Here is a 24,993-nt window from a genome sequence, read left to right as displayed (position 1 = left end):
ACAAACACACAAACACCCTGCTCCTGAAGGTATGAAGGACAAATGCTGGCAGATTTCTGCAGTGGTGTGTGTGTGTGTATATATATATACAACATCATACAGTGGATAGAAAGACTAGTGACACTTGGAAATGGGCAGCAGTCAGAAACACAATATTTCTAAGCTGATCTTTCTGTCTTTACTGAACACGCCCATTAAACATGCAAAGCGATGGCAGAAAAAGTAAGTGAAACCCTGTCGCTCCACAGCCTCTCTACAGACTTTATTTACTGCTTCATTTTGTGTCTGTCGTCATTCAGTGTGTTTGTGTGTCCCGAAGCAACTCGATGTTAGATGTCAGATCAATAATCTTCCTCTGGGAACCTCGAATATTTAACAGAAGGCTGGTCAATTATTGTCAAGTTATCTGGACCAGAGTCTTTGAGGAGACAAACAGATGGATTAGGAACATCCTGGGACACCACAGACAAACAGCTGGTGGGGGAAACAGCCAGAGAGAGAGAGGACTGAGCTGTTGATAAGTTAAAGATGACAGTCCACACTTTGAGCACATTTCTATTGTGACGTACAGACGTCTAACAATGAATAATGTCCTCTTTGCTTTCATGTTTCAGGCTTCATGCAGGCAGAGCTGAGGGTCACTACAACCTGAGAGACATCATTTTGATGCTGCTATTCAACTCCTCACTCCTGCAGCCAAACACTCCTGCATGTAACTACTGTGAACATAATATATAATAACATGAGAACTGCTCCTTTTTCTCAGGGGCGTGTCTGTCTGTGATTGACAGTAAAACTGTGGCTGAGGGCCGATGACAGGTGGGTCTGTACTGTTTGTCTTGACAGTGTTGATAAATGATGGATGGGATTCTTTACTGGAAACGAACGACAGTTTGCTCGTTTAACAGCACAACACGTGTTGGTGTTGGTGAAGAAGGAGCTGAGCTCACTGTTTGATGGACCTGGAGGAAAGAATCTCAGGAAGTTGATGCTGATTGAATCTCCATGGTGACCAGACCATCATCCCCTCTCCTCTTCAGGTCCCACCGGCTCAGATAAACGTGCCACGGTCCAATCAGTGCAGGTGAAGATGCTCACACGAGTCCTCTTCCATTATTTACCGGTCTAACCCCTGACCCACATTCAGCGCCGGCTCCACATAAACCTCCGTCTCTCATGTGCGCGCTGATTGGACGGCTGACTTCGCTCGGGGACGCGTGTGCGTGAACGCGCTCGGCCTGTGTTTCCAGGAGACTCTCCCGCGTGCCCGCGCACCCACCCATCCCGCGTGCCTCCTGACCCCGCGCTGAAATACGCGAGCCGCTTGCTTTTGCTCGTGCCCGTCAGAAATCGGTGTCGGGCGTGCCCGCCGGTGGAATGCGCGCGGCCGCAGCGCCCGGTTTGCGGCTCCTGTCCGGCGCTAAGCAGATTGCACCGCTGATGGAGAGGATCAGATGGAAATAGGTGAAGCGTTTGCTGCGGAGTTGGACGCTGTTCTGCTGAATCGTGGACCCTGGACGGAGGATGAGGAGGGTCCGCGCGCGTCTCCCGTGACCTGCGTCATTTTGCGTTCACATCATAAAAAGTCAGCATCTTCCCACTTGGAACAAGTTCGTGTGTCCGTGGAGCTGGTGGAGCAGCATGTCGGGGTGCTTTCCTCCACTTGTTCTCCTGTTTTAAAGGATCAGAATCTGCTGCGTCACGCGTTTTCCTGTTTTTCTTTTAATTCCCAAGTGAAGCCGCAGCACAAAGAGCCGCTTCGACCTCTCACCGGGTTTGGATTCAGCCTGTGACTCTTCAAATGAGCTGGTTCGGATTTTGACAGAGAACTTGATGTCGGGGATCACAGCTGAAGACTTGTTGGTACCTTACATGTAGCGGAGACGGAGGCTGTGCGCGTCAGTGTGGGATCCGTCAGAGGCTTATATAAGAGGGGCCGTCATGTATGCAGGACGCAAGAGGAGAAAACCGGTGCAGAGAGCGTGAGTTTCCTCTGATTCTCGTTTTATTGTCAGGTTCAGAGCTGTGGACTGGAAATATCCTGGTTTTAAAGTGTGTAACCATCGACTTGAGGAGCCTGGGTGAAATGTGAGCTCTGGAAATGCACCTGCAGCCAAACAGCTGCACGTTTAACACGGAGGCATGTTTCTATTATTTATTATTAATAATAACATTTACACGTATCACCGGTAAATTCGCCTCCACACTAAGTCAAAAATAAAATGAACCTAAAAGGAAACGAGTTGGATTGAAATCTTTTTTTTTTTTTAGTCGTTTCAGCACAGATTTATTTAAATGGACACTTCATCATTATGTTGATTATATTTGGACATTTATTCGTACGGTTCTTTATTAAAACAGATCATTTATAACTGTAAATGTGCACGGTCACTTTAATGCCTGCGGATTACTGCAGGCCTGGAACTGAGGCCTGGTTTTCATCTCCTGCACACTTTTTATTTTATTATTTTTAATAGAGCCATTTCAACAAATGCCAAAATAACAACAATAAAACATCTTGTTTTATTTTTCATTTGTATTTATTTTATTTGTTTTTTTAAACAGTTTATTTCTTTATTCTTTATTTACCGATTTTATTTACTGGTTCAGGGAGATGAGCTGTGTTTTGTCCTTTAGAGAATCAAAGACATCGTTTTTCTTGTCAGATCGTTTTATTTGAATTGAGGTGTTGAATGAATTATTAATTCAAACTGTGATATTTAATTATATCCTGAACAAAAGGCCTTTTTTTAAATCAGGCTTCAGACACAGACGTCTTTTTAAAAGCACAATCAAATCCTCAAATGTGGTTCAAAGTCGTGTCCATTCAAATTAAACACGAACATGATGATGTTTTTTATAAAGTCTGGAAATCATACTGGTTTTAATGTGACGTCACGCAGCGGAAAAATGACGCCATGTTCCTGCACGTTAAAATAAAAAAACGTGAAGTTTTCACGTAAGACAGAAACAGATGCTGGATGTGAAGCTGCTATTTGTTCTGTGATGTGATCATATGTGACAAGACACCAGAGTCAGAGATACATGGTGGGACCAGAACCAACAACTGGACCTGAGGGAAGCTGTGGATCACTCAGATCCCTCTAAGATAAGAGATCTGTCACTGGCTCAGGTTGTTTTTACAGCTCGGCTGTATTTACCACCTCTTTTTCTGTCATACATACTGTTTATTGTCTACTTTGGTTGGAGTAGGTTTGGTTTAGGCACCAATTAAACATGGTTAGGGTTAGGACAAATGTCAGATGTTCCCTTCTTTATTCTGACGGTGTTCGTCCAGAGTTTTGTTTTTTTAACTCATGGTCTCTGTGTAATGTTGCAGCTGCTGAAACAAACAACAAGATCAAGAACAGATCTCCATCCGTCACTGATAAAATGTGACAGTGTGAGTGTGTGAGTTGAGAGCGGTCATGGCGGCTGACTGTACACTGTCAGGTCACACTGCTGTTGTTATATTGATGCTCTCCATTTGTGTACAAATATTTTCCGATCGGGTTTCGCTTTTGATTTCACAGACAGAATCTATGATGATCCAAATGTGGAGCAACATGTTGGACAATAAGTATAAAAAAAATACAATTATAATAAATAAATACTCAGATATAACTGCTCATTTCCCAACTAAAATTCAGGGTGATGTAGTCATTCTATTTGGAAGTGCTGGGACATGTGAGACTGAGTTTCTATATGTAAAATGTGCTTTTAATTAAAGAAAAGGACACATTCATATTGAGAACTTAGTGAAATCCACATGATTCAAACAAAAGCTGATGTTTAACACCAGAAAGTGATGATGATGTGCACATGAACGCAGCATTAATACAATAAAAACTATATTTAAATTGTTATTCTTATTTTAGATTAAAATAATTGAGCTTAGCCCAGAAATAATGGTGCAGTAGCCTTGAATTTGTTAGTGGACTACAAACCCAGAGACAGTGACTCTGCCCCGTTTAGTTTTTGTTGTGACCTCTTCCTCCATTTTAATGACCATCAGGGTGAAGCAACCACCGGCTGAAGGGGCCAAGTCCAACCCGTCCAAACGGCACAGAGACCGGCTGAACGGGGAGCTGGAGCGACTGGCCAGTCTGCTGCCTTTCCCTGAGGAGGTCACCGCCAGTCTGGACAAACTCTCCATCCTTCGCCTGAGCGTCAGCTACCTGAGAGCCAAGAACTTCTTCTCAGGTAAATGTACCAGTCGAGACAATGTGAAGTGAATCGTGATGTAATCCAACAGCAGTGGTTGTATTCTACTGTATGGAGATATTCAGTCAATGAATCATACAATAATTTAACACAATGCATGTTTCCATTTATTAAATGTTAATTAACCTTATTAAACTTTTTTTAACGGTGCAAAAATATACAAAACAAAATACTAAATAATAATTACAGATTTCCATAATCAACCTTCTCCTGAAAATGATGGTTCTACGCAACTAAACTTGTAGAAAAATAATCATATAATCTTTATGGTCTATGAATAAAGTGCTATATTATTAACAGAAATACCTGTGATGCCTGAACCCAACAATGAACACTAATCTAGATGTCAAACTGCATATATCATATAGTAATATTATATATTACTATATAATATTATAGTAATATAATTATATTATGATATGCTATTATAACAATTAATTATTATTAACCAAGTAATTACAAAAATCTAAAAAAAGCCTCTATAATTCCTAGACTATGGTGATGGCGAACACATTATTCATTTAACAAGTAAGTTTGTTGAATCACCTGTTCTCTGTATTTTATTACATTATTTAAACTATAAATTAATTTAGAAGAAGCTGCAATAATTATAGTAATTAGGTAAAATTTACTGTACACAGCTGATCTTCATTCAGATTCTGGTTTATTTGGTGTCAGATTGTTCTTTAAGGGAATTTAACAAGAACAATTCAGCAGTTTTTAATTTTCATGATGGGAGAATCAAGCAGGAATCAGCAGTAGTTATTTGAAGCAGTGGCTGTTTCTAAGCCCGTCAGTTATCGCCCCGGTCCCTCCAACGATTACCAGAGTGTCACAACACTCGACTTGCTCACTCTGTATCTGTGCTGGACGTGTTTGCCGACATCTCACAGCTCATCTCTTCATCCGGAGATGTGGAAACTGCCGCACAGAGAGCAAAGAAGCCAGCCACCGCCTTATTCCGATGATTTCATTACAGCGAGAGTCGCTCAATATTTCATTGAAACCCACGTGTGTGTGTGTGTGTGTGTGTGTGAGTGACATGAAGATCAGCCGTGTCCATTAAACTGCACACTAAAGCATCAGGAGGAGCTGTGTACTGTTGCATGGATGTGTACAGTTTGCAGCGCTGTGCTGAGTGAAGCCGTCGTTATTTTAGGTGGTGATCCTTCACCGAGAATGCAGCAGTGCAGCCGTCAGAAGCTCTTGAAGCATCAATAATTGAGAGAAACCCTGGAGTTTAAAGAATTTATGAAATGGAGGCAGAGCAATGTTTGTTTAAGGCAGCGGCTTTTAGAAATGGCTGTTTGGGCCGAGGCAGACGGGAAACAGCACCAGTGATATGACTGTGCTGTCAGTGAACGTGTGTGTGTGTGTGTGTGTGTGTGTGGCTGCTCGGTTCATATGTCGTGTACATGAAGAGAGGGCTCCTGATGCCCTGGAGGAACAAAACAAAGCTTTAAACAGGGACCTGAATAATTTTCCTCTTCTGTCTCTTATGTTTAAAGCCACGAGAAACAGTCGAGCTTATTATTCCTCTTCAACAACATATGGAAGTATTCAGAGGCTACTCCACCTGTCAGAGACAATTATTGATAGTGGATTTCAGAACCAATAGGTCAAAGCGTAGCCTTTAGACAAACCCTCTTGTCTAACTGCATTAGCCTACTTCCTGGACAGTCTCTAAGTAATTAACAAGCTCAGAGCTCACATTAAGGAAGCTGCTCCGCGGAGGGAAACTGTGCGGACCTCGAGGGCCCGATCGCTCACGGCTGTTTTTGTGGTCAGCCATAATTTGTTGTATGTAAACAGGACAAATCCTGCTTGTCAGAGGCTTCTAAAAGTGGCTGGTGTGTCTGCACAGCGATGACTTAGCTCTGGGAACGCTGCCATTGGTTCAGCGTGTCCTGTTGCTGCTCTGTTTAAATGTTTAGCGGAGCTGTTAAATGCTAAGAGAGGCCCTCCTTCATTAAGTATTAAAATGCTTTAGAAAAGCTTTGAGCTGTGCAGAGGTATGTTGTGTTTTTTCCTGTATACTGTAACATCATTTCCACAAGGTTGGTTTTTCTAACGTGACTCACAGTCATGGCTTTGTGTGTAATTGTCACAGGAGCTGAACAAAGCCCTGGCAGAGCCCAGTTAATCTGGCTGACAGTGTTATCCAGCCCAGCTGCCATTTTTGTCATTGTCTGCAGCTACAATGGGCTCGTCCCTCCCAGCCAGTCTGAAGAGGGGTGCTAACTCTCTTAAGTCACCCCACCATGAGTGTGAAGCACCCCTCAGTCATGAGACCTGTTCTCACGGCTGCCGCCTGCCTCGTAGATCAGTCTTTTTAAACTGATGACAGCGGCGGTGTTCAAACATGGACATGTGCAGCTGTGGAGGGCCACGCTGCTGGTGGCTTTCTAACTTCTGTGACGGTGTTTCCAGGAGTGTGAGATAGTCTGCTGTGCAGAATCATTGACACTCTTATTAGTGTCCCATGTACACACTCTCTCGTAGAGTAGTTGTGATCCTCAAGAAGCTGTTACATGGTCGTAGTGAAGAAAACCCTGACAAGATCCCAGATGACACAACTAAGCCAATAAGAGCTCTGCCGGGGTTCTTGGAAGAGTCCTTCCCCGCAGCTGAGCAGCTTGATTGTCCCTTTTTCTTTTCCTGTCTCCCTTCATTCATCCTCGATCTTTACTGGAAGGTTTCCCTGAGTTTTCGGATCATACCTGGCCCCATACGACTAGTGTTACATAAAAAGTGTTCGGTCAGATGGTCGATGTGAACTCAGGACAAGACAGTGGTCGTGTGATTTGTATCATGCAGTAGCAGCATCCCTGCTGTTACTGTAAACTGTAGCTTTTTAAGATGCACTCTACTATAAATGTAGAAGTAGATTAGGAGGAATAATCCCTGCAGACTGCAGAGGATTCTCTCTGCTGTGATTTGACTGGGCTGCAGTTTAACACTTTGTTGTTGGAATTATTAGCAACTTCATAACTGCTTTCCATTAGTGTTGGGGGTTTAGCCATGACGTTGAAATAGATTATGTTCAGCACGGCTGATGTTAAAACTCTACATCTGTAGATAGACTAAAACAAAACAGAGAGTAAATCTAAAGTCTGACGTTGAATTAATCAAACATGTCTCCAAATCAGTGTTGGAGAGAGACATCAAATGTGGAGCAGCATAGCAGTCATTACGCAACTCTTGCTGGATCAGGCTATAGCTGCACACATGAGGTCGACATCCTGCATCTTTTGTCTCCCTGCACATCATCACTCGACTGTTTTGTTTGTTTGCGGCCGATTTTGTGTCACTTTCTGCAGTTTAACTGTTTAGTTCAGCGAGCGTGCACCTGCAGAACACGTTGCCTGATGTCTGAAGGAAAATGAGGTCAAGTAAGTGTCTGAATTAAATGAATGTCCACACATCACTAGCATGACACAGCGGACACAGGGCTGGACCACAGCTGGAAATGTCTGACAGAGCTGCAGTTGAGCACCGCGTCTGCAGCGATTGTCACCGCTGCTGCTCCAGGACTGGTTACGTAAGCTGTGTGGCTGCTGTGAAAATCTTGTGACACGTCGTTATACCCATTTCTGTTTGGCTCTGAATGAGGGTGATATGATTTGTTATTTGAAACATCTCCTCCTCTTCCCGTCCTGCCTGTATCTATCGGTATACAAATAAAAGGCAGACTTTTGTGGGGTATGTGATCAGCAGTGGGTCTCCCCCTCATCTCACCCCCTTCCTCCCTCTGCCCGTACTTCCCTCCGTCCTTCTCCTACACAGCTTAACCCCATCCCCCCGCTGATCGTGATACGGGCACTGCGAGGAATGCAGGTCACCAATGGGAAAACCTGGTAATCAGGAGTGACCCTTACACCGCCCAACCCTCTCTGGATCGCCTCTCATAAGCAAATATGCAGCCATGTGATCGAAAAAGCTCAGGAGACACGAAGGCAGCGCAGGGTGCGTGCCTTCCCCCCTTTGCATTAGTGACCGCATGTTCATGTTCAGCCTCTAAATGTGAGCCTCAGTGTGTGTGTGTGTGTGTGTTGAGTGCATTCATGTGTATGATAGTGGTTGTGGGGGTGGTATGTGTACATTGTGTGTTCATGTAATGCTGCGTTCATGGCGTGAAGGAGTGGAAACGTATATTTACTCCACACTAGAGTGATGAACATACTCACACATGTATACATGCAGTGTAACGTGCAGCATGTTTACACGCTGGAAAACATGACAACTAACTAGAAATAAAATCACTGCTGTGCAGGAAAGAAACGCGGCTCGTTAAAGTAAAGAATTCTGCGGTTTCGTTTACGTCTTGGTTGTTGCACATGGTGACATGCAGTGCTTCTGCATGTTTAATACAGATTAGGATCCTGACAGATTATGTCATGTTGTTGCTTTTGTTGCTGCCATGTTTGTATTTGAAATTTGGATTAGAACAGTATTAACACAAGATCCCAAAACAAACACACAACAGAACAAAAGTGGGAAATATCTTTCTGAACCAGCACCAGTTGTATGTATGTGTGTTCTCAAACGCACAGCAGAGTGCCAGCATAATCCCATTTATTAAATGCTTGTATAGTGATTGGCTGTGGGTTATATAGACTGTAACTTTAAAGCCAAACACATTCACGAACTGTGATCACAATTATCATCACTGATCTGCATCCAGTGAGCTTCCCCTGCAGCCTGCACTGCTCAGATTCACTGAGGAGAAGGTGTGTATTTTGCAGTTTCACAGCTTTTGTTTGAGTTTTATTCTGTTATAGTTGTAGTTATACACAGGTTTAGTTTTTTTTTGGCGCCTTCAACTGGAATAAAACAGAATGCAGAGGCACCTGATGCAGTTTTCCTGTCTTTCTATCTGACAGAAGAATTAATACAGAGTGATATGTTTGACATGCAGATCCCCCAACGCACCCTCCCCCACACCACAGGCTTAGTACGCCGGATCAATGATGTCCAAATTTAGTCCAGTTCATGATTTAGACTCCTGCTATTTTTGTCTTATGTGACCTGAATGCTAAAACTTATATGTGATGTAAACAAACTAGTGTTGTTATTATTTAGTGATTTATCCTTTTTCTTATCTTTGTTTTGAGGTTGATCGTTTGATGACTCTATAAGAAAACATATTCATTCTGCAGCTTTTTCTACTGATAATAAAACACAGTCTTGGTGACTAAAGTCTGCACAGCTCCATCTGGCTAAAAATAACAACCAACAAGAGGCAGTGTCACTCCGGTTTTAAAACCGCAGCTCTTTGATGTTAAGTAACATTTTATCCCAAATCTTTTTCCTGATTGGTTGCAAACACTTTAAGTCTCTTTTGCAAGAGCCGTGTGTGTGTTTTTGTGTTATCAAGGGTACATGGCCGCCCGAAGCGACGCTCTGGAGGCATGCCAAGATAACATGCAGGGATTGGGCAGGAAATTGAAGCGGCACAAGCACAGAACATCCTCACTAATCCTGTTGTAAATAGCATGATGGGACAAATTGAAAGTGGTCAAACATTTGATAAATATTTGGAGTGTGCAAAATGTTTATGGGTCTTAGCTTGCAGATAAGTTAAGCTGTCTGCGAGATAAACCCCAGTGGACATAGCACAGGTCTGGCTCTCTGTGGAGCTGCAGCAGTAATCTTCATGCTGGTGCTTCCATGATGGAGGACAGAGTTCACAGACTCAGGTCAAAGATTTGTCTTCTGATGGTATTGACAGCTGGACTGGTTTCCTTTGGTGGAACTCTGTCTTTAAAAACGTACATTTATGAAATTAAATTGCAATTTAAAAAATTTAATTTTTGTTTTTAAAATGTTATTGTCATTGAATACGTTTATTTCCAAAAGTGCCACCGTCTTCAGTAGTGAATGTGTGGTGTGTGGTGCAGGAGTTGCAGCCTGGGTTAAAAGCCAAGGCCAGTGCTACCTGCTTTTATCAGTTACCATAAATGTCATGTTGCCAGATCCTGCAGAAAAATAATAATCCTACCTATCCTTACCTTTTGACATTAAATGCAGAAATGATGACATCAGACTCCAGCCACAGTTTTGTTTATCCAAGACTTGACAGAGAGATTTACACAGTTTGATAAATGCTGATTTGTTTTCGCTACCTTCCAGGGAATACACCGTGCAGCAAAAAGCCTCCAAACGCAGCTGAAGTATGATGATTTTCAGGGTCACTGCTTGTGTGTCAGGTTTAATCTGTCAGATACTGGAGCGGATACGTTAGACCAGTTAGAGGAAGACAAACATTATGTCCACCACAGGGATGAATGGCCAAGCTCTGCTCAGAAAAAGCTTCTTTATATCGCTGTGCTGCAGCTTTGGAGCTTATTAATACGACAAAAGCAATAATTTTGATTTGTCTAAAAAATAAAATGTGTGTTGAGTTGCTTCTGAGTAGGATGGGAATGATAGAGCTTTACAGTGCACGGTCAAAGAATAGCATGTTTGATGTCATATAAGCTCACTTACTGTTTGTATTTGGATGTAATGTTCTTGTCTAGTAACTTTAAAGCTCCATTATACATTGACAAACATGTATGGGAACGCCAATCTGTTCTATTCAATTCACTGGCTACGCCTCCGGGCATTTCCTGCAGTGCTGTTTAACAGTGTGCATGTGATGTCAGTGGGAACGTAAATGTTGCTTTATGTACATTTGTGCCTACTGAAGCTTGATAACAAGCTCTGCTCTTTGTCCTCCTCTGGTCATTCAACACTCTTTGTGTTGGCCCACTTTTTCTGATTGGATTACGATGCTGCTGATGCTGCTGATGCTACTGATGCTGCTGATTGATGCTGATGCTGATGCGTACCTGGTGGTGGTTTTTAGTGTGTAAACTACTGCAAAAGATGAACTAAGCTTTGTTTTCTAGTGATGAACAGTTTGGTGTTGACTTCACCCAAGCTGGATCAACACATTTTATTAAGCTAATCATGTAACATCATATGTCCCATAATGTTCCTGCAGCTGTGTTTAGCCTGGAGTCGTCATCAATGAACTTCTACTCGTCTACAATGACCAAGTTACAGATCTGAGGCACTGCAGTCATATAATTACAGAGTCATAATGTGCCTGTGTGTCTGTTAGTTGGATTTCACACATGCTGAGTATCACACCAGACTCTGTTTCTGTGTTGATCACATGATAGCTATGTTATTATCACACAGTAGATCTGATATTTTGGTATCAAGACCTGAGGATCATGGATGAGAAGCGGATAAATACTTTTATAATTGTCTGTATTTAAGTTTTGAGGCGTCATGGAGGTCATGTGCAGTTTGTTTACGGTTCCATGCTCAATGTACAAACTACATATATTTATCTACATATTTCCCTTGAGGTCTTTTTATTGTCTTAGCTCGATGACTTTCTCTGTGCTTTGTCAGACTCGTGACATTTTCCATCATTTTCCTGCTGTGAGCGTCTCCAGTATGTTTGTGGGTCAACGACGGCACCGTTCAGCGGCCTGCAGAGCATCGCCCACGCTATTTACTCACCAGTATGTTGGATTATGTCAACAGCTCCTCTAAAAGTTGATCTAACACGTCTGTATGGGACTGAGGTGGTATGGGGCGTCCAACCAAAGCTCAGTCTGTGTGAAAGTAAAGTCCAGTGTCTGCTCTGACACTCCTGACACCACCCACCCCTTCCCCACCCACCGAAGATGGACTCCTTGTTAACCCTGTTTGCAGACAACAAAAGATCTGACCCTGAACTCAGTCACCCAATCATGTTGTACATCACCTTCGGGGTCAAAGTTCATCACAGGTCGCCGCACAGAGCTTCTGCGGGGTCAGAGATTAATGTGCTTCACCGCTGCTCTCTTTCTCATGACATCACCGCCGCTCACTTCATGTTAAAGAATATAGTTTTCAGTCTCCTGATGATGAAGAAGTTTCTAAAGATGTTTTTGTGCTTGTTTCTGTTCCCTCTGCTGCTGTAAACATGGGATTTCCTCACCGTGGGATTAAAAGTAAAATAAAAAAGTTAAAATAAAAGTCTCCAGAATGTGCGGCACAGGGTTGGCATTAGAAACTGTATCACATGTAAATCTCTTCTGCCTACGTGAGTAGTGGTCGTGATGTCATGCTGGGAAAAAGGAGAATCCCATTAGGATGAGAACAGCTGTGGCCACCAGCCAATGAGCAGCGGGGAGGCAGGAGGGACAGTGGGGCCGCAGCGTGAGTGGTGAGGCTGCAGTGGAGCTGAGCAAGCGGTGAAGTGCAAAATATAGTGACGCCTGAAGCAACTGTCGCTTCTCCTCTGTTGAAAGAAACAGAAACAAGAAGCTTTTCTCCAACTGTTTTTTTTTCTCTCATCACTTTGGATTTTTCCAATTTTCTAATCTTATTTTAAAAAGGTAGAAATATTATTAATGCATTATTTTCAGTTTTCTTTTCTAACAAAAAGTTTCATTTTTAAAAAAAAGCCTAAAACACATTTAGTTTGCTTCACATGACGAAGAAAAGCAGCATTTGTTAATATTTGTGTTAAAATATTATTTAATAATAAATTGAATAACATAATAGTTGTAATTAACATTCTTTATTTAAAATAAAATGTGTCTATCAGGACGTTTAATCTTCATTCATGTCAGTGTTTAGGACTGCAGTGCATTATACTAAGAGTTGTTTCTAATGTTTTCCCCGTATTTACATATTTACATGAGATAGTAGCTAATGAAGTGGCCAGTGAGCGTACAGATCTGACGTACGCACCGACGCAGCAGCATATGAGCGAGTTGGACAACATTTGGGGGATTAGACTTTCAGATGGCATGTAGTGAATGTTTAATGAGCTGCATGCAGCATCTTTAACGTGCTCAACATAAGGAAACCTGACAGCCTCAGCAGTGCTTCGCAAACATTACCACAGCACTAAAGCTTGGCTGCCTCTCCCCACCCCACCCCACCACCACCACCACCACCCTGTCTGCCCCCTTCACAGTCGCCCTGAACAGTCGAAATGGAGCAACTCCAGGCGGCGTGAACGATGACGACAGCAAAACAGCGGGAGCGGCAGGGAACAAGATCCCTGAAGGGGAACTTCTGCTGCAGGTCAGTTTTCAGACTGCATTTATTAATGTAATGATCTGCTTCTATTATTTGTTTTATTCATTTACTGTATCAGAGAGTTTCTGTTTTCTACCCAAACAGCTAACGTGATCAATAACGTTATTGATCGTGGACTGATTTAACTTGTTCATCTGCACCACTCTTGTGTTTTGTGTCTAAATCTATTGGGGGGGGGGGGGGGCTTGGAGGCTCAGGGCAGCTTACCATTCGATGTGTCTGACACTGTCTGCTGTGCCCTCATCAAACATTAGTGTTCTCTTTAGTTAGGTCTGCCGCTGATCTGCTGGATTAAACTGGTGTCTGGGAATAATCTGAACATGACCCAAAGAGTTTTATGTTTCACATCACTTGTTCTAAAATAATTCAGAAATGTGGATTCATCCAAGTTTTCTTTTATCCTCAAATGACTTGTGGATCAGAGCATCAGAATTGTTGCTCAGGTACAACAGGGGAGGATGAAGTGGTATCAATCCTCTCATCTATACACTATGCTGTTTTCCAGTGTGGTCTGCAGCTGGACTGTGAATCACACGTTATCACCCACTGTTAGCATCTCCCTGCAGCCAATATCTGTTGGATCTGAAGTGTGGAGGCTGTTGCACCCTGTTTTAGAGATCAGAGCACTATCAGCTCTCAACAAAACAACATGAATCATCATTTGGACGTGAGGTTTTATTAAAGTAGACGTTCTCTATTGGAAAATTTGGGCATTTTACTGGAATTCAGGTCACGCTGCAGCTTTTTAAGACAAAGCGATCAGCGAGTCTGTTTTTTGTTTCAGTGGAAACCAAAAAAGAAACGTCTCCTGGTTCATGGCGGTTTTGTGCCCTCTGCGAGTCACTGATTTTCCAGTCCAGTTCCTCCCAATGTGCGTTACACTGGCATTCCAGGAGCAGAGAGGAAACAGCCTGTCCGCCACTGCCCACCCCTAGCAGAGAGGTTTCATTATTATGATAAGCCTACATTTCCCCAGCTTGTCAGTAATGACAAATGAAAGCTCATTTGAAGAAACAGACTCAGTCAGGAGGTGAGCGTTCCACGGGGAGCAGCTCGCTCCCTCCTCCTCCTCCTCCTCCTCGGGACGAGAGGGGCAGCTAGCGGCACACAAGCAGAGAGATGCAAGGATTAAGTCTGAGCCGGTTTCTTTGCTGTTGTCACATCAGACTGTTGTGAAATATAGAAAAGCTGTGAGCATGTGCATTATTCAGACATTCAAACATGGCAGAGTGTATTAATTGTTCAGTTAGAATAAACACACACTGGATTCTTTGTCATTATTTTTCTATTTCAGTGCGAACTCTTCGTCATTCTCATGACTGCATCAAATCATTTGCAGCTGTGAGAAGAATATCTGGCACTAAAATATGGAATATGGCCTAATTCCTGTGACATCACATTGCATTCTAGCAGCAACATCATTTCTGCTGTTTTCCTAAATCTGAACAAACTTTGTAGGGATTACATAAGAGGTCACGTGGCTGTTACATAATAAGAAGTTAATTTATCTCCATTTTAGTGTATTAAGAAGAACTGAAGACTGAATTTATGTCTCTGAAGCTGATTTTAGCGTCGGTTTAAATACTCAACTTTGACATTTGGCTGTTTGTGTTCACTCTGTGGTGAGTGTGCCAGATAATTCTGATGACTCACTGGTGTCTTATCAGAAAGAATAACATGGTGTCTCAGACGTTAGTCATCTCTGAACCCTGTGGCTTAATATAGGAGAGAGATGGCTGTGCTTTGTGAGGACAGTCATGTGCATCTGTTCGTGTGTTTGTTGATTAAAAACAGTCCCATACCGTACGTGTAGTGAGGTGGAAATGTTGGACCAGCTGTTCCCATCTGAAGAGAAACAATGAGTGTGCTCCATTTCACTTAACGTGTTGCTGCTGCTGTATTCGTTATTTCCTTTATTCACTCTATTAGTTCATTTTGTTGCTGGTATCTGTGATAAGCAAATATATAAAACTACATGTTAAGTCATTTTACATGTGCAGAACATGTGTTGACAGACTATCTACAGTAGTAAGGTGCTGCTCTGCTTCCACATCACGGTTGTACCACAGCCAGTTAATGTACAGTTTATTTATACGGTTTGTTCATAACTATATTCTGATCAGTTAGATATAAGCTGCACCACAAAAAATACAAACATGCAGGGAATGGAGGGGTTGGTTGTTTCATGGCTTACGACTCTCCATTTTCTTTCTTACAGAATGAAATATAACTAAATTATTCACAAGAGTGACCATCCCAGTTAACTGCCTGTTCACATCCTTTGTTTGATCCACAGGCGCTCAATGGTTTTGTCTTGGTTATCACAGCTAGTGGGACCATCTTCTACTCCTCTCAAACCATCCAGGACTACCTGGGCTTCCACCAGGTAATAACTCGTACAGCCTGAGGCCTGAGATCTACTTAGAGTCTGCCTCAGATGGAATATTTAGATAATTTTCACATTAAGGAAAAGCTGTTAAAATGTGAAATACTGATCCTTTTGTTTCTCATGGTGATTATGTTGAAAGCAGTGTGCCAGCTATAGAAGTAGTAATCAGCTTACTGATGGCACCAATGACCTGATTGCACTTTTACAATGAGTAAATGAGGGTACAAACTGCAGAGATGCCAGAGTAAAAAACTATTATTAAGTCAAAGGGAACCGTCTGCATTAATAAGCTAGTGGAGCAGTCGCTATATCTACTTCCTGTATGTCTTTCCCTCAGTGTAGTAAGGTCATATTAGAGCACGCTGTTGTAATTTCTCTTCTTATTTTTCTCAGACGGATATCATGCACCAGAGCGTGTATGAACTGGTCCATACTGAGGACCAGCAGGAGCTCAGAAGAAACTTGCATTGGGCTTTGAATCCTCCTCCTGCCTCTGCACCTTCCAACAATGACGACTTGCCCCAAGGTGATTCATTATTTCTAGAAAACCGTGAGATTCAGTAGCGGTGTGCACTGTGCGTCCTGAGGTTCTAGCAGAGTTAAGCATGCTTTGAATTTCTTGTGACATGAACATATCGTAAAATTAAATGTGCTTCGTTCCATTGTAGAGTCTGTGTGAGTATCCACATTTGGACATCAGCATTAGATGGTTAAGTACACACGGTCGAGGCTTTAAACTGTAAGACAATCCTCAGGTCAGGTCACGTGACCCTGTAATCTTCCCTGTGACTTTTGAGGTGAAGTGGTCCTAGAGCTGAATTGGGGTTTTAAGATGCTTATGTCTTTATGCTTTAGTCCAGAGCAATGTGTTTAGACTAAGACCTGAAGCACTGACAAGACTAACCCTTTCCTGCAATGAGGACGTGTTAAAGTGAACATATGATGCTTACTTTAGAGTTTAAACTTTATTCTGCGGCTCCACTGATCAAAGATTAGATGATTTTTAAGTTTAAAAAGTGCAAATGTATGTTCCAATACCTCTTTATACAACAACACCCCCAGCCTTTAGACTTAAAAGACACATTTTAGCTCCTGTATCTTTAAGGCCCCTCTTTTCCATCCCACTCTGGTCTGATTGGCCAGCTTGTTGAAGTCTTCATTTAGGCCTAACTATGCCCAAACAGTGGTTGTTAGCACCACCCATATCTTTCTCTTGCTCCAGATGCTGTCACAATAAACTGCAGCACATCATCAAACAGATGTCGGTTTTCTTTGGAAACTGATTTTTTGTGGTCAGACCGAACTTTACAAAACCCAGATGCAGCAAAGCAGGCCCAAATCATGATGTTTCCTCCACCATACTTTACAGTCGTCATTATGTTTTCCTGTGACCTTTTTATACGAGATGTAGTGCTGTGTGTTCTTTCCAAGTAGTTTAATATAGTTTTAACAGTCCACAAAACATTTTTCTTATACTGCTGTGTCAATGTGCAGCACTGTTCTTTTTAATAAGCAGCAGCTTCCTTTGTGGTGTTCTTCAATAGACACTCTGCTTGTTCAATGTTTTACCTACTGTAGACTCATGATACAGATGTTAACCAGTTCCAGTGATGCCTACAAATCTTTGTCTGTCTCTCTGAGTTGTTTCTTTACCTCATTGATGAGTGTTTGTTGTGCTCTTTGGTTCATTTTGACTGACCGCCCACTTCTTGGTAGAGTAACCACAGTCCCAAATGATGAAGATCAGATCATGTTTTATGACACATTAATGCAGAAAACAATGACATTCCTAAAGGTTCACATACTTTTTCTTGCCACTGTATGTAACATCAACAGCGTGTTGACTAATAAATGGAAGTTGACAATATAGTAAGAGATGTTGCATCATGATGGGAATGATTTTGAGAGGAATTTGATCAAAATGCTTTGCTCAAGGGTGAATGTGTTATTGCTAATACAGTGTGATACTCAATGCTGAGGATTGTTTCTTTACACCACATTATAATTACAGAGGTGGAACCAGATAGCAGCTCATCTTTGGTCACTTACAACCCTGAACAGCTTCCTCCGGAGAACTCGTCCTTTCTGGAGAGGAGCTTTGTGTGTCGCTTCCGCTGCCTCCTGGACAACTCCTCTGGCTTCCTGGTGGGTTACACACTGACATGAAACCTGCACACTAAAGTTAGTAAAGTTTGTAACATGATAGATGACACATCGGACTCCAGTCACTGCCTCTAACAGCCTGTTACAGGGAAAATATATAACCAGCTTGTTTTGTAATTCATTTGTCATTGTGTGGAAAAATCAGTATGTGAGGGAGCTCAGGAGATGAGAGAGACTCTGCTGAACTGAATGCCCTGAGGAGGTGATGTTGTTGTTGACTGTCTCTCATACAGTATGTGCACAATAATCAGCACATTAAATAACACATAAAGACAGACCATGATAAACAGAAAACATGGACGTGTCTGTGTGGGGCTGTTTTCTTACCTGCAGTCTGCTGTGGTCCACATAGTCTCTTAGATATGAACCTAACATGAATTGCAGCTATTTGAAACTTAGTTTATGTATCTTACTTTACAGGCTTTGAATATCCAGGGCAGGCTGAAGTTTCTGCATGGACAGAACCATCGGCAGGAAAACGGAGGAAAGGTCCCTCCACAGCTCGCCCTTTTTGCCATCGCAACTCCTCTGCAGCCTCCATCCATCCTGGAGATCAGGACCAAGAACATGATCTTCAGGACCAAACATAAGCTGGACTTCACACCCATGGCCTGTGATGCAAAGTAATGATAGAGGAATGCAACATGCACATTGACAGTCAGACAATCAGCTTGTTAAGATTCATGATTGATGTAACAATACAAATATGTGGAAGTGGTATTTAAGATTGTTCTGTGTTTGCTAATGTTTTGTGCAGGGGGAAGATAGTACTGGGATACACAGAAGCTGAGCTGCGGGTGCGAGGATCCGGTTATCAGTTCATCCATGCAGCAGATATGTTGTACTGTGCAGAGAACCACGTCAGGAGTAAGTTCTCTCACCATTATCTTACTGAAGCCACCAGGTCTTGTTTGGACCATGTTCCAAAACAACTACTTTTACTAAAAGTAAAAGTATTTTCCTCTATCCTGCAGCTTCACAGTACAGTTCTTTGCCAAAAAGAGATGGTTACTGTGCAGCAGGTGTATAATGGACACAATATGTAATACGAATCCATCCATCTCGGAATCAGTCGGATCTGATGTTTAATCTGCCACAATAGGAACAGACCATGTTGTTATTTTATATTTTGTCATATCAAAAAAAGTTGAGGTGGTCCGGTGCAACCTGGTCAGAGAGTTCAGACAGCTTTTGTAAATAATCCTGCTGGATTATAGAGCAGATTGAGCAAAGCTGCCACAGAAGAGGATAGTGCCCACAAATCCATTGCATGAGCAAACCATCAAACATGATCCATACAACAGCAGCAGCAGCAGCACATAAACACTTCAGAGGTCAGAAATATTAATGACTGCTCTGAGGTCAGTGTAGTTTAATCAAGTAGAGCAAACTCATCCCTTTGATTCGACATTACATGACATAGAAATATGAATTTGTGGCCTTAGCCGCTTTAGTTATCTATATATATATTCCGTCATATTGTATTTTATCTTATCATGAAAGCACATTAGTGAATACCGTCTGTTGTATTGAACTAATATCTCACTCAATGTTTAACTTGTTTAACTAGGTTTATATTAATGTTGTAGCCAAATTCACTGGTTATAACTTTGTTTGTGTTTCTCATGTGTAGTGATAAAGACCGGAGAGAGTGGTCTGACTGTGTTCAGGCTCCTTACCAAGGAGAATCGCTGGAAATGGGTCCAGGCTAATGCCAGACTGGTGTACAAGAATGGCAAACCAGACTACATCATCGCCACCCAGAGGCCCCTCTTGTATGTTCCTATGTATTTACATTTTAATCTGATTGTTGTAGAGATTTTAAAACTTTTTCCCAAGAGGGAACTGTGTTTTATGTTAGAGCCAAAAACAAGCACGACACAAACTTGCTAGAACTCAGGATAATAATCATATCTTTCATTTTTACAGGGATGAAGAAGGAGGAGAACACTTGCAGAAGCGCTCCATGCATCTGCCATTTACCTATGCTACGGGTGAGGCTCTGCTCTACCAGTCCAACCATCCCATCGCAGGCTTCAGAGATGGAAGCCATGAGAAAACCATTAGTAAGTCAAAGAAGAGCCGGACTGACAGGTTGGTAAGGGATGGTCTGGACCCTGGTTCCCTCCTGGGGGCTCTTATGAGTCAGGATGTGTCGGTGTACGTTTCCCAGCCGGCTGTGGAGCCCAAAATGTCATTCCATAGCAGCTTCTTTGACCAAATGAGCTTCTCTGTCACCGAACCCTCCAGTTTGCAAAGGAGTTGGGATGAGCCGAGCATCGGCATGGTTGGTCCAGGTGTAACCGAGCCGAGCACCAGCTTTGACCCACTGCTGGCTACTCTGGACTCCCTGTCCCTGGAAGGCCAAGGGGTTGTGGATGCAGAAGAGGGAGGTTGTTCAAACGGCGAGCTGTTTGGAGCTCTCGAAGGACTGGGGCTGAGTGCTGAGGACCTGGAGCTGCTGCTGCTGGACGAGCGGATGATCCGAGTTGAGATGGATCCCGAGCATGTGCCCACTTTGGATGATCTGTTGACAAATGACGAAATCCTTTCATATATTTATGACTCTATAGAGGGAAAGGCGGATTCCACAGAGCACGAAGGACAGGTGCCTCCTAGTACAGCCTTAGTCACAGCCACTGCAGTGTCACCCACTCCCACGACTGACACCAATGTGCAAATGCCCATTCCTCACCATAAACTTCCCCTTGTAGGGCAGACTCCCATCCTACAGCTGTCCCAGCAGATGCAAAAGCACCTGAATATGCAAACAGGTAAAATGTCGCAGAACTGGGGCCAGCAGAGTGATCATTTGACTAACACGATAGTTAACGGAGAGCTGCTTGGGCAAGATCCATCTATCTCCAACGGACAATGGACCTCCCAAGACATTCTAACCAGTGCAGGGATACAATTAGAACACTTTAACTCTCAACAGACTATTTTCAATGGCAAGACCTCGGAGCTGGATGGTGAGCTTCTTCAGCAGCATCAGCGCTACCTTCAGCAGCAGCAGGAGCCCATGATGCAGAACCAGCTCTCACAGCAGTGCCACCCTAAACAGAAAGCAGCCAACCTCAACGGACTGTGTGACGTCAGCACAGAGCATTCGGCTGGGAAATCCCAGTGGCAGGGCTTTGGGTTTAGCGACAGCCTGAGCAGCAACTCCTGCCTCGATGATAGCCAAAAACCTCTGACAAACACCTCACTGGATCCGTGCATTGATTTTAGCATGCCTGGTATTGACAATGCGGGTTACGCTGTGAGCGGAAGTGGTTTGTTTGGGAGGAGTGGGCAACAGCACGAGTCCACAGTCTCATCCTTCCAAGGGATGAACCAAAAACAGCAGCAGGAGCAGATCTTGGTTCCTCTGGCCCAGGTCATCTCCAGCCTGTCCCAGTGTCCTCCCCCCAACGCCTCCCTGGAGCAGATCCTAGGTGTGGGCAAGTCCTGCCGCCAGCTGGACCACTACAGCGTGACCTCCGAGATCCCTCATGACCCCATTCTTAGTAAGGTGAGGTTTCTGTAACAGTGAAACATGAAATGTGTGTGTTTGACACACAGTACGGTGACATGTGGTACAGATCTGTTGTACATTTGAGCAGTATACAAGTATAAGTAATTAAACTAAACCACAGAATCATCTGTATTGCTCATCATATTTGGTTGCATATCTTTTGAGGTTCATATTGTGGTTTTCTTTGATTCCTATTGGTCAAAGAAGGTGTGAGGCGTAAATTCAAACTATAAATATCTTGTGCACATACATATACATATACATGTATTTCAACCATCACGCAGTAAAGTACATATATTGCATTATATTAAATAATCCATTCTGCATGGATACACTTTTTAGCCATGTGTGACCTACAAAAAATGCCTGGGCTACCCTGTTGTATTCATAGTACCTGCTGCAGGGGCTGCACTGTACCATGTAGTGCCTGAAATGTCTTACACGTATCTGCACAATGATCCGTTTAATGAGAAGTCAGGACTTCTTCATATGCAAACATTGGGTGGAGATTTCTAACAATGCATCCAGTAGATACCAGAAAATAGGAAATGTATTTTGGTATGTTGTGCAAAAGAAACAATTTCCATTTAGACTCACATTTGATGCAGATAAATGAAACTAGACTCACCTTGACTCAGGTGTTTATATTGTTTATTCCACTCACTCCAGTTCAGCAGGGCACAAAGCACAGCTTCCAAAAGGATCAGCTCCTGTTTAAAACAAAAATGAATAATGTTACGTTAATGAAAGGTTAGACTGAATTAAAAACTTCCAGCTGACTGTTAGATAAGATAATTCTGTGTTTTTACTGTATATGAATATATTGTTTATATTAGTTCCAGTTTGTAGTACTGATCATACCCTGTTGCAGATGGAGAACGGCTGCATCTTAAACAGCACTTACGCAGGAGGCTGTGCTCTACCCAAGGGGAACAGATCAGCGCCCCCTGCTGTCCAGATGCACAGCCCTGAGACTCTGCCCAGTCTCCCTGACCCACCAGCCACTGGTTTCTACCTCTGACCATTTGAGCAGAAGCAGTCATGCAGCAGGACACTGTTCACAGCCAGAAACACACACTGACTGGACCAGCCTTATACATCTAGAGACCACAACAAACAAAGCTGATGAAACGTAGGCCTACATGCTTTTTTCTTTTTTTCATTTTTAATTTGTTGTTTTGTTTTGTTTAGTTTTTTTGTGGGGAGGGGGAGGCGATCGTTGTGTTGTATTTCAAGTCATATTATCATATGAGTCCTTTGTTTACAATAATGCAGTCAAGTTGAGTGTATTTTAAATAAAACAGAGCAGTAAATGTCACATAGCTTTATATATATATATATGGCAACGTTTTCTGAATGTGTGTTCAGATGCAGCACAAAGCACAGCATAGATTCAGAAGAAACGTAACGTGTAATTACATGCAGGACTGATGTCTTCAAAATCTGGATCGACTGAAAGCGGCTGGAACTAAGTTCCCAGTGGACGTTGAATATCTTCAGCATTAAAGTGAAAATATCATCATAACATTTTCACACATTTGCTTGTTCAGATAAAAAAACAACACATTCCAAAATGTCACACTGAGCTACGACAAATAGTGAGTGACACTTTTTATAATTTTTTGGACTAATTACAGATGAATTAGTGATAAATATTCTCAATAGTTGCAGAACTAAATTATAAGAAGTAAAATCAGGCAAATGAACGAGCCTTGTGTGTTCTTACATCATTAAGGAACTGACACAGGAGCAGGGATGTAAGTATCTGACCGAGCATCAAACATGCTTTGATTTTTTGCTTTGTTATGTATCTGAACACACCAGAAAACAGACGCCGTGTCCCCGTCAGTGAATCATCAACATTATTTTGGTAGTTTTTGGTGCTGGCAGCTGACAGGACATCAGCGCTGCTAGTTGTTATTTTACTTAATTTAATTTTATTTTATTGTTGTCATGTTACAAGAATGTACTGTACTCTTTTAGTGCTCAGTGATTTCTTTAGGAGTTTAATGAGATTAAGAAAATATAAACAATATGGAAATTATGGCTAGAGATATGCTGCACTTTATTTCAATCACCCACCTAATGCAGATCTGTAGTCAGGGATACTGTGATTAAAATAACAACAGATCCTGGTTTTTATTTCAGTTTAATCTTAGATTGAACTTGTGCAAGACGGCCATGTTTGCATTTTTTATTTTATGTTGAGGTACATTTCAGGTGATGTGTTAATGTCCTCACAAGCACAAACACTTCTGTACAGTTGTCCGTCGTCATTTTTATCGTTCTCCACTTGAATTATTATTATTATTTTGTTGTTGCTAACGTTGATCATCGTGAAACCTCTGGGTGATTTCTTTGGGGCATTGACTTGATTAGAGGAATTTGAATTTTTCTGTATTTATGCTTAAGACAGAAGAAAAAGAAGTTAATCAAATCAGCTAGACGGTGGTTGCAGTTGCTCTCTTGAGGGAAGTTTCTTTTTTCACAGTGAATCCAGACCCAAATCTATTACAGCACAATCAAAGCCGAGATTCTAAAGAAAAAGTCTGACATGAAACAAACAGCTTCCTCCAAAATGTCAGACTATTCCTTTCTAAATGAACTTGGCGATATATCAGGTGATCCTGGAACAGTTACAGAAAACAGTACAAACCAAATGTGAGCATGAAAGAGGGAGCTCTCTGCTGGAAGGACACAGTTCTGAATGTTTCTTGTACATAGTAAAATCACCGGAAAACGATGCAGAGCAGAATTATTTCATCAAGAAAAGATGCTGAAGAGAGATTTCCATTTCATAGTTCAAATACTGTCATTACTATTGGTATTTCCCCAAGGGGATCAATAAAGTCTGTCATTATTATTATTATTATTATTATTATTATTGTTACATGTTTTATGTTGAAATGTGAGACACACGTCGTTACATGTCTTTCAAATTGATTTTTTCTTTCCCTTTTTCTACAGCAGATTTTTTTTTTTTGCTATATTTAATATGATTAATGTGACTTATTGACAATGTGAAAAAAATTATTTGTACATAAAGGCAAACGAGCTTTGACAAATACAGGTATGTACATAGTTTGACGTTTCACGCACTATTTTTCAAACACGTTCTTATCAAATTCATTTGTTGATTCATTTTTTTGTTGTTATTCTTTTTTTTTTTTATTGTAAATAGTACTGTCATCACTAAACACTGGACTCTGACAGCCTGAAAATGGTGCCATACTGCAGAGACACGTTCAATAGGCTGTGACGGTCGAGTTTCATTTCGTCTTTTTGCATAGCCACAGTGATTTTTAACATGCTAACATGACAAGTAGATGTTGCCGATTTGACCCGTGTCCTTTGACTGTTTCAAATGTATTATTTGATTCCTTTGAGATAAAAGTTGCATTTTTCTTTAACCACAGTGAAAAAACACAAACATTTTGCAAACTCATAGCTCTGAACACTCGTACGACTCCTTCTCTGAGTTCTCCAGGTTTGTGTTCACTCGGGCAGTAAGCAGCAGCAGCAAAGTCCAACCTTCGTCAGTGACTCCTTACTGTGGACCCCTGACATGTAAAGGTGCTATGTGTAGCATTTTAACATCAATAAATCA

The 24,993-nt window shown here is 42.0% G+C and overlaps 1 protein-coding gene across 1 annotated transcript; it reads left to right on the top strand.

The window, feature by feature from the left end:
* The first annotated feature begins 1,318 nt into the window (after positions 1-1,318).
* On the top strand, positions 1,319-24,993 carry LOC113173111 (aryl hydrocarbon receptor-like). Its single transcript, XM_026376424.1, has 11 exons — positions 1,319-1,982; positions 4,016-4,203; positions 13,193-13,302; positions 15,614-15,703; positions 16,100-16,232; positions 17,718-17,851; positions 18,290-18,492; positions 18,627-18,736; positions 19,503-19,644; positions 19,799-21,383; positions 22,258-24,993. Exons 1-11 carry the CDS (start codon positions 1,942-1,944, stop codon positions 22,405-22,407), a joined length of 2,886 nt encoding a protein of 961 aa, XP_026232209.1. The 5' UTR covers positions 1,319-1,941; the 3' UTR covers positions 22,408-24,993.

This window comes from Anabas testudineus, chromosome 21, assembly GCF_900324465.2.
Source record: "Anabas testudineus chromosome 21, fAnaTes1.2, whole genome shotgun sequence".
Classification (NCBI taxonomy): Eukaryota; Metazoa; Chordata; class Actinopteri; order Anabantiformes; family Anabantidae; genus Anabas; species Anabas testudineus.
Note: the sequence above shows the minus strand (reverse complement) of the source record. Positions and strands in the feature narration are given on the sequence as shown.

Bases quoted from the DNA above. Each gene is read 5' to 3' on its own strand.
- LOC113173111 (XM_026376424.1), top strand. From the start codon at position 1,942: ATGTATGCAGGACGCAAGAGGAGAAAACCGGTGCAGAGAGC. The intron at 1,983-4,015 runs GTGAGTTTCCTC...AATGACCATCAG, and splicing joins AGAAAACCGGTGCAGAGAGC to GGTGAAGCAACCACCGGCTG. The intron at 21,384-22,257 runs GTGAGGTTTCTG...ACCCTGTTGCAG, and splicing joins ATGACCCCATTCTTAGTAAG to ATGGAGAACGGCTGCATCTT.